This window comes from Momordica charantia (assembly GCF_013281855.1).
Source record: "Momordica charantia cultivar OHB3-1 chromosome 6 unlocalized genomic scaffold, Mcharantia_2.0 BLBB01000006.1, whole genome shotgun sequence".
Lineage (NCBI taxonomy): Eukaryota > Viridiplantae > Streptophyta > Magnoliopsida > Cucurbitales > Cucurbitaceae > Momordica > Momordica charantia.
Window position 1 is genome coordinate 32094108 of NW_028275164.1, and position 10456 is coordinate 32104563.

General features: G+C 31.6%; 2 protein-coding genes across 2 annotated transcripts; both read right to left on the reverse strand.

Annotated features, from left to right (window-relative positions):
* Positions 1-520: 520 nt before the first annotated feature.
* On the reverse strand, positions 521-1673 carry LOC111023524 (protein P21). Its single transcript, XM_022300982.2, has 2 exons — positions 1234-1673; positions 521-932 (listed from the first exon to the last, which is right to left on the reverse strand). Exons 1-2 carry the CDS (start codon positions 1650-1652, stop codon positions 689-691), a joined length of 663 nt encoding a protein of 220 aa, XP_022156674.1. The 5' UTR covers positions 1653-1673; the 3' UTR covers positions 521-688.
* A 3016-nt stretch (positions 1674-4689) lies between these two features.
* On the reverse strand, positions 4690-5466 carry LOC111023519 (protein P21-like). Its single transcript, XM_022300976.2, has one exon. The coding sequence runs from the start codon at positions 5426-5428 to the stop codon at positions 4751-4753; it is 678 nt and encodes a 225-aa protein (XP_022156668.1). The 5' UTR covers positions 5429-5466; the 3' UTR covers positions 4690-4750.
* Between the last annotated feature and the right edge of the window lie 4990 nt (positions 5467-10456).

Here is a 10456-nt window from a genome sequence, read left to right on the forward strand (position 1 = left end):
AGGGATGACCAAGTGTGTATATAAACTACACAGACTTATATGATATAAATCGACACTTAATTTTAATATGATTTTTTCATGGTAGAGACTAAATTGTTACAAATTTTAGATTGTTACCTATTTAAAGTACAAGTATTTAAGTGAAAGAACATGGGCCAAACGTGGTTTTTAAACTTATTTTAAAAGTCAAATTGAGTGTACATTTTATTATAGTCTAGGATTAGATAAATTAAATTACCATAACTTTTAACTTGGATTGTTGAAAAGCCGTAGTATAGTAAATAACGTGGTTTTTAAACTTATTTTAAAAGTCAAATTGAGTGTACATTTTATTATAGTCTAGGATTAGATAAATTAAATTACCATAACTTTTAACTTGGATGGTTGAAAAGCCGTAGTATAGTAAATAACGTGGTTTTTAAACTTATTTTAAAAGTCAAATTGAGTGTACATTTTATTATAGTCTAGGATTAGATAAATTAAATTACCATAACTTTTAACTTGGATGGTTGAAAAGCCGTAGTATAGTAAATAGGTTAGATTACGAAGCATGAAAATAGAAAACATTAAGCTGTAAGCATAGCATATATTGAAAAGTGAAAACATCATGGAAAAGCTGCCGTTTCTACTGGCCCTGCAGATTAGGCCTTATTTTTATTGGTACCATATTGTATGGGTACCTCTGGTTCTAAGGGCAAAAAACAACCTTATAGTTGGCTCCGCCCGGGCAAGTGAACGTGCTGCTTGGATCGTCCTTCGGGTAGCTGTAAGCATCTCGACACCGATCCTTGAAGAATCGGGAGTAGCCGGTGGGCCCACAGTTGCCAGAGTTGCAGCAATATTGGTCGCTTCTATAGACGGTACATGGGTTGTTACAACCTCCCGCAGCCCTTAGCTCATTCGGGCACTGTCCATTGATATCTCCAGTGCATCTACAAGGACAAAGTGAAGAATCAAAGATAGATGTGTAGTTATCTCACACCATACGATAATCATTTCATTTTTAGTTTTCTATATTTGAATTCTGTTTGGGTTACAATGTAAACAAAGTCTCACGTTGGTTAGAGAGAAGAGCGTGATCCATATGATATATAGATGAGAAAAATCAAATACCGTTGTTCTTAACTAAATTTCAAAAACAAAACAAAGTTTTTTTTAGTATTTATTAAAATTATACCAAAGGAAGAAAAATATGGAAGTAATGCTTCTAAGCTTAATTTATGACTCACGTACCTAATGCCCCTGCACCCACCCGAAGTTGGACTAAACTCCATTGGAACGTTGAACCCGTCAACAAGAGAGATGTCAAAGAAGTCCAAATTGTTCCATTGGTTCAATGCAAATTCGGCGAGGGTGTTCGGCGGAGCGCCGTAGCCTCGGCACTGGAGGAGGCCACCGCAGTCACCAGTTTGGCATCTCCCGCGGCCGGACCCGTCGAAGTTGCAGTTGGTTCGAGCCCAAATACGAGCGGCTGTGGTGCCAGGGTTCACCCATAACCACCATACCTCATTTCGGTTAAGCCGTCGTCCGCCGCCCGGTACGGCGGCTGCCCAGACAGTGAAAGGGCAGTTGTTGCGGATCTCAAAAGTGGCTGCGTCGGCATTGACACAGAAAAGTGTCAAGAAAAGAAGAAAGAAAATGGTGGTTCTCATCTTGGTGCGAAAGAGCTGAGCTTTTTGAGTTTTGTGCTTAAACAAATGATCCATTGGGGTTTATATAGGAAACTAGGGAAGGCCATGAAGGTCAATAATCAATATGACAATTGACAAGTTAAATTACTAGAAACCCCTTGACCCTATGATATTACAATTTTCTAAAGTTTACAAAATTCAATTTACACTTTTATTCAGTTTCATATTTACTATTTTGACATTAAAATCGTGAGCAAAGGTTCTGTTTTTTCTTTTTTTGTTCCAACCACATGTGAAGATGGATTGGGAAAATTCATAATCTTTTGGTCAAATATATTTATTTTAATTAGCATGAACAAAAGAATTTAAAATAATGAAATAATTTGTTCTTTCATTATGGATCAATCTGCACATATCATTAATTAATTGTTCATGAGTACATGAAAAGGATAGTATAATATGATCACTCAGGATAAAAATTGAAAACGAATAGATCTTTAAACCAGTACAATAATCAGAGTTAAAAGGGAGAAGTAATAAACTTGTGCATATTAAAATTTTGAAAAATTAAGGTCATTGAGATAATCAAACAACTAAAAAATGAGTCATATATTTTATTTTATTTTTTGGTTAAAGATTTTAATGACAAAATGGAACCTAAAACGTATCATATGGAGAGATTAAAATAAATACTTTTGAACTTTTGAACCAAATTAGAAAAATTGGGTAGACCTCTTTAAGATGCAAAACTATATTTTTATTTTTTAGAAAGAAAAAAAAAAGTTATTTAAGTGGGGTTGGAAGATAAACACACACTCGTTGGGATCCATGTCACAAACTACCATAAATTTTATAATACTTTTTAAGAGTTTTTTTTTCCCTTTTTTTTGGTTGCAAATATCGTACTATTAATTTTGGATAACCTTACTTTTGTGGAGTGATTTGTAATATACAGGCTGCCATAATTATTATATATAAAAAAAATGTCGATTTAGTTGGCTAAGATAAAACAATCGTTGTTATATCATCCTATCAAAGAGTTGGAGATCTGAAAATTTTTGAAAATAAACGATTGTTTCTCACTATCATGGTGGAACCATCATAGTTTAATAATAAGACTATAACATTATTATTTTGTAATTTTATTGGAGAAATATAATATTATTATTTTTTAAGACTTATCTGGAGCTGGACTTTGATATAGTCAAGTCAACACAATGTGGGACAAAAATTATGGTTTTCCACCATCCATAAAGTATCATTGAAGATATTTATTAATGAATTTTTGTTGTGAATTTTCTTCCTTTTATTAAAGTAGTATAGTCTTTTAAAGTAGTCAAGAAAATTAAATACTGATCTGTAGATTTATTAAGAGTAGTAAGATAGTTTTTATATGCCACAATAATTTTTTTTTCTTTTAATACAACATTAGATGGGAGTGAAAATTCGAACGGATGACTTTTTAATCAGCGATAGATATCTTAACCAGGTTACTAGCAAAATAATAATGTCAGTAAAATTCATATGCTAGGTTAAGTAAAAAAAACATTTCATGTTTGAACTCAAGAAAGAAATAAAATAAAATAAAATAAAAACAGAAAATTCGAGGTTTTAATTTAATGAACATTCCAAACCATAAAATTAAAAATATGCGAACTATCAAGGATTTAATCCATCAACTCATTTTCTTGTAGAGTCTTTAATTCAAAATTTCCACTCCATATTCACTTTACTAAAAAAACAAAAGACGAAAAGAAAATAAAACATACTAATTTATTATCCGACTTTGTGACTCACCTATCATTATTAACACCTCGAAATGAATTTTGATTATATAAAAACCAAAATTAAAAAAAAAAAAAAAAACCAACAAACTATTACTCCCATAATATTAATAATACGATTTGTTTTGACATATTTAAAAAAGGTGAAAGCCTTATTTCCTTAATCTAATATTTTCTTATATATTTTTATTTTAATGATTTTTTAAGAAATATTCATCAACTTTCTCTCCATAAGCACGAAATAAATGAAATGATCGAAATTGAGAGCTTAACATTTCTATCGACATCGACATTTAAAACTTTGATATTTTTTTAATTAATTAACGACTAACCACCTCACTAAACAATGCTTTATTCTTAAAATTTTACATCATAACTATATCGGCATTAACATTTATATTGAATGAATAAAAGAACAGACGTAGATAGATGACCACATTTGCAACTATTTACAAAAGTGAATATCGAATTTATTTTATTAATAATAAGATCTTGATGGTGAGAATGTATATTATACATATTTTGTTAAGGATCTCGTGTTGAAAAGAAAAATGATCTAACAGGGGTTTATAATATAAATGAGTTACTTCTCTCCTTGTTAATTGATTTTGAGATGGAATTCCATGAATATTGATATATATAAACATTAAAAAAGAAATTTAGTCTCCGTGTGAAGTAACAATCTAATCTCTCTGAACTTTTTATATATAATAATTTAGTCTTTATTTAAAAGTGGTAAAAGTTTAATCTATGTAATTTAAAAAGGGAATGATTTCCTACCTACAGTGAAAAATTCATGTTAAGATGTGTAATGTGATTTCTTACCTGTGTAAATCTTCTTTTTTCTTAAACAATAAATGCATTTTTGAACTAATGTACTAAATCTTTATTATTACATATTAAAAATCGATATTAATAAATTTTTTATGGTAAAACTAAATTGTTATAAATATTAAACTACGAACAAATTGTTGTATACTTTAATGGTTATAGACTAAATTATTACAAATTTTCTACTACAAAAAAATGTGCTATTAAATTGTAAATTCTACGAAATTACAAGGTCATATGTATTTTATAAACACTACTGACATATATGATAGCTAATAATAGGTTATATTTTCTTCCGAGCTCATCCAACTCTTTTATTACAATTATTTCATTTCATCCATAACATACACATAAAATAGAAGCAAAACCGGAGACTTTATATATATATATATATATATATATATATATATTTAAATGAACCAGAGAGTAAAGAAACTCATCGGATTCTTACTTATTCAGAGTAAAGTTTTTGGTTTTTACTTTTCATATATAATAAATATGGTTCTAAGGGCAGAACACAACCCTATAGTTGGTTCCCCCAGGGCAAGTAAATGTGCTGGTTGCATCATCTTTAGGGTAACTGTATGCATCAGGGCACCGCTCCTTGAAGAACCTCGAGTAATCCGTTGGCCCGCAGCTGCTATTCGGGGCGGTGCAGCAGTAGCGGTCGCCCCCGAACACGGGGCACGGGTTGTTGCAGCTTCCCGGAGCCCTCAGCTCGTTCGGGCACTGCCCGTTGATGTCAGCCGTGCACCGGATGCCCCGGCTGCACCCGTTAGAAGTCGGACTGAAATCAATCGGAACATTGAACCCGTCGACGAGAGAGATGTCGAAGAAGTCCAAGTTGTTGAATTGGTTCAAGGCGTATTCGGCCAGGGTGTTTGGCGGAGTGCCGTAGGCTTGACACTGGAGGAGGCCACCGCAGTCGCCGGTTTGGCATCTGCCGCGGCCGGACCCGTCGAAGTTGCAGTTAGTTCGAGCCCAAATGCGGGCAGCGGCTGTGCCCGGGTTCACGTTGAATGTCCAAACGTCGTTTCGGTTAAGCTGCCGTCCGCCGCCCGGTACAGCGGCGGCCCAAACAGTGAAGGGACAGTTGTTGCGGACTTGGAAAGTAGCTGCATGGGTGTGGGAAGAGAAAGAGAGAATAGAAAGAAAAAGGAGAAATAAGATGGAGTCTCCCATTAAGGTAAAACAGATGCTCAAGGCTTGATTAAGTTTGTATGTTTGAAGTTTTTTGTATAGGAAGAAACAGGAAGGGTATGCATTTGAAACTTTAAAAGATAAATTAACTCATTAATTAATAGACTAAATATTTCAAAAGTTGTCTAATGTTTTTTTTTTTTTAATAATTCTCAGTTTCATCTCTAATATTTTTAAAATTCAGTTCTATCCTATTAAAAATGACTAAAAATCTTGACATATTTGGCAGTATCAACTTATCAACTACAATGGCTATTTGACACCATTTATATTATTTTTTTAATCTTCTTTTTATTAAAGTGTTCTACTATATTTTTTCAATAAATATTATTCATTGCCTATGTGTCAATTGGCGATTGGACCAAATGTTATACCTACTGCCCAAAGGGGAAATAAGTGAGATCCATTTCTTCTATTTATTATGTAAATAAGGAGGTATGGTATTCTCGTAGTATTAGAAATTTTCCCTTCCCAAAGGCATTGTTCTTTTGTGTACCGACAAATTTAATTTTAGTTAAGGCCAAATAGGTTCTGGTGTGTGAAGTAGTATATCGTCTCTCTGTATTTAAATATATTAATAAAACAATAACTAAATTGATTACATTAATTTTTTTTTATTGACAGGCCAATTTTAACCAGAGAAAGAGCAAAACAATTGAAACTTTCTAATACACACTAAAGTAAACTTGTGAATTTTAAAAGATTAAAGAAGGAAGTTGAAATTGAAAATAAGTGAAGAGCACATATAATTAATTAATATATAGTAGCACATAGTAGTAAACTGCGTATAGTTGTAATTTATATGAAACAAGTCTAGGTGTTTGGTTATGGGACAAGTGTTGGAGGAAAAGTCTAAGAATAATATATCTAAGTTTGCAGTTATGCTACGACGCCTAGTTTGAATTCTTATTCTACTTAGCATTAAATTAAACCAGGGCTAGGGATGACAATTTTTTCCTTTTTCGTGTGGGAATTCTTGGTTTGAATTGCGAGATTTTTCTTGATCTGAGAAAGGAAAATACTTTGACACGTTAATCGTAAGGAGAAATCGTGTCTTCACCACTATTAAATCTTTGACAACTAAAAAAAGATAAATGCAAAATTAAACTTCTCTTTTTAAATGTACTTAAAAAAAACTTCTTTTTTTAAATAGAATGAATTTTCAATTTTTCAATAATGGTGAGAAGAAGATTTGGTCCTCACCATTAGAGTCAAGTATTATCGTTTGAGAAATAGACCAAGAAAGAAAGCGAATTTGTTTGGTAACGTTTTGTCCTTACTTATTTTTTGTTTCTCGTTTTCAATTTTGTATAAATGCAAAAGTGCTTGGCAACTATTCTTGTTTTTCGTTTTATATTTTTAAGAAACGTTTCTAAAATTGTGTATAAATTTTAGAAATAACAAAATTAAGTTTCTTGTTTATTTGTTTATGTTTCCAATTTTTTCCCAAAACGTAAATAAAAGCATTATTTCATCACTCTTGACTTATTAAACGGATAATACGTATAAGATATAACATTTAAATACTTAATTAAAAAATTAATTTTTATATAAAAAATTTTGGAGAACGAGCGACAAGAAATGATTATCAAAATGTTTATGTTTTTTTAATAAAAAAAAACAAAGAAATAATTAGCAAACACAGTTTTATTTCTATTTATTAAAAAATAGGAAAAGAAAAACAATAAACAATAAAGGAGAACATTATAAAACATTAGATATCTTATAAATGAAGGAATTTATCATAACTCATCAACTTAACCTTTTGCGTTTATTGGTGATTTTTTTATTCCTCGAAATCGATGTCGTATAACTTATGCTAGTGGATCACTATAACTAGGGATCATTGTTTGGGCTGAGCAACATATAGAGGAGAGTGAGGTCCTGTATTCGAATTTGTCATTTCCTTCCAATTTAATATTGATTTTCACTTGTGTTGTTGGGTCTTGTACAAATTTTGAAGTCAACTGAGGGAGATTGTTAGATAATTAACTATTCACTTTTGAAATAAAATTAGAGATTTTTTAATCATCTTTATTTGAGAATATATAAGAGAAGTTATTAAATATTTTACTAATTGAAATGATATAGGACTATTAAACACAAAATCTAAAATTTAGAGATTTATTAAATATTTCTAAAAGTGCAGTGGTCTATTAGACAAAAAAAATTAAAATTAAAGGCTAGGGAATGATTAGAATTTAAGTACCTATTACATTGCAAGATTCAAATTTAACCTTAATTTTTATTATCTTTAATTTTAAATATGATTTGAAAATGTATATTTCATTCTAGCGTCTTTACTTATTTCATCTTTCTATTAAATATTTTCAAAATATCAAGAATTGGAATGAATTCAGTTTGTATTATCTTGAATTCATCATCATTTACAAAGTAAGCCATGGCTATTTATAGGAAAGTGTATTTGTACTAGGCCCATTAACAGAATTAGAAATTAGGCCCATAAACCACAGAACTGAAACCTAATTTTAGTGATTGGTTTTAACTCCCCCGCAAGCCCATGTTTGTCGGTGAGTAGACATTGAGCTTGATTTTCAAAATCTGAAATCGTGCCGATGATAAAGGTTTTGTGAGAGCGTCTACGATTTGCGCAAGAGGGGAGATGTTGTACACGAAGTTTGCCATAAATCACAAGATCCCGAATGAAGTAGATATCAATTTCTACGTGCTTCGTTCGTGAATGGAGAACCGGATTGGCACTGAGATGGACTGAGCTAAGATTATCACACCAGAGAATCAGTGGATTAGGGATCAGAATTCTCAACTCCGAGAACAATGTTTTCAACCAAATCAATTTTGAGGCAGCGAGGGCAAGAGCACGGTATTCTGCTTCTGTGCTTGAACGTGAAATTATTGCTTGTTTCTTAGATCCCCATGATATAGGATTATTACCTAAGTAAATGCAAAATCCGGATGTTGATTTTCTGTCATCAGGGTCGGAAGCCCAATCTGCGTATGAGTATCCTTGAAGAGTTAATGTAGTAGGTTTTGTGAGAAGTAACCCATTATCAAATGTCCCTTTAAGGTACCTTAGGATTTGTTTAACTAACTGCGAGTGAATCATGGTAGGTGCATGCATGAACTGACAGGTTTTGTTTACAGCATAAGAGATTTCGGGCCTTGTAAGTGTAACATATTGTAGCGCCCCAACAATGCTTCTGTATAGATATGGGTCTGCTAAAGAATCACCTTGTCGGGCAGAAACAATGGAGCCACTGATCATAGGTGTAGCAATGGCATTAGCTTCATGCATCTTAGCTCTTTTAATAGATCAGTAATATACTTGGCTTGAGACAGAAAAATGCTTGTAGTTGTAGGATAGGACACTTCGATGCCTAAGAAATAGCTGAGTGTACCGAGATCCTTTAAGGCAAACTTGTTGTGTAGTAGATTGATAAGTTGTCGAGTTTCAGTCAAAGAACTACCCGTAATCACTATATCATCTACATATATTAAAATATAGCAACAGTTACCACCTTGAAATCTGTAAAACATAGAGGGATCAACCTTAGAACCAACAAAATTAAGCGTTTTGAGGAAAGTGCTTAGTCGTTCAAACCAAGCCCTAGGCGCTTGCTTTAATCCACATAAGGCCTTCCGTAGTTTGCACACCATATGTTCTGAACCACCAGCTACAAAACCCGTAGGTTGTTCCATTAAGACAGTCTCATGTAGTAGTTCATGAAGAAATGCATTATTAATGTCTATCTGCCGAAGTTCCCAACCGTTTGCTAAAGCAAGAGTGAATAGAACCCGAATAGTTATTGGCTTGACAACCGGACTAAACGTTTCCGAATAGTCTATATCGACCGTTTGATGGAACTCCTTAGCTACTAGTCTTGCTTTGTACCGAGAGACTGAGCCATCCATATTTCTTTTGATCTTGAAGACCCATTTGTAGCCTATTACTTTTTGATTTGGTAAAGGTGTAGTAAGTTCCCAGGTTGCATTCTTCATAAGAGCATTGTATTCATCAATCATGGTCTTTCGCCAATGTTCATGTTTAAGAGCTTCTTTAGCGGTTGTCGGTTCTGTTTTTGTGTAGTCTAGAAGATAGACCTTAGGCTTAAAACCAATTCTTTTATGATAAAAATATTACATAATATTAACATAGAGAAAAATTATGATAAGCTTTTCACAATGTATTATTTGTCATGACGTCACGTTGTGGTAGCCCATATGTTATATAGAAAGTTTTAACTTTTCGTAGCAATCTTTTTATATTATGCTAAACGTTATAAAAAAAAGTCATATTTCATAACATAACATATAGCTTAGTTTTTCATAGTTTAATAAGAACACTATAATTGATAAAGTGATCATAGTTTAGCGGTAATTAACATATATCTTTGCTAAGACGTCATGAGTTCAAAGTCCACTCCCACATGTTGTGATATTATAAAAGTCAATTTGATAACAACTTAAATTGGGAATCGAAATTATTCATACTTATTTTTATACGAATGAGCTTATACAAAACAATTGAATTGGAATTGCAACAATATATGAAGTGAGCGACGAACATGTTTGTCGATTGTACCATGGATTTACACTTAAAAGCATTCTTTTTCATACATTTTCATATTTTCTTTTTAATCTAATTGTTTATCAAAAGTTTTAAGAATTTTTGTATTTTTTAATATAAAATTTAGCAATCTAATTTTTTTAAATTGGAACTTATGCATTTTCTTTTATATTATTATTATTTATATAAATATTTTTATAGGATATAAACGAAGTTGTAATTATTTTAGAAAATATATTGAATTATTATTTTGTATTATGTATTTATATAAATATTGAAGTCCGTTTTACTTGTAAAAAATATAATGATATTCAACAAAGGATTGGTATTGATTGGTATTGTTCTTTCATATATATATACATACATATATATACACACACACATATATATATATATATATATATATATATATATATATATTAATTAAGGGAAACACCTTTTTGGTAACTTTTTTTAAGAATTTC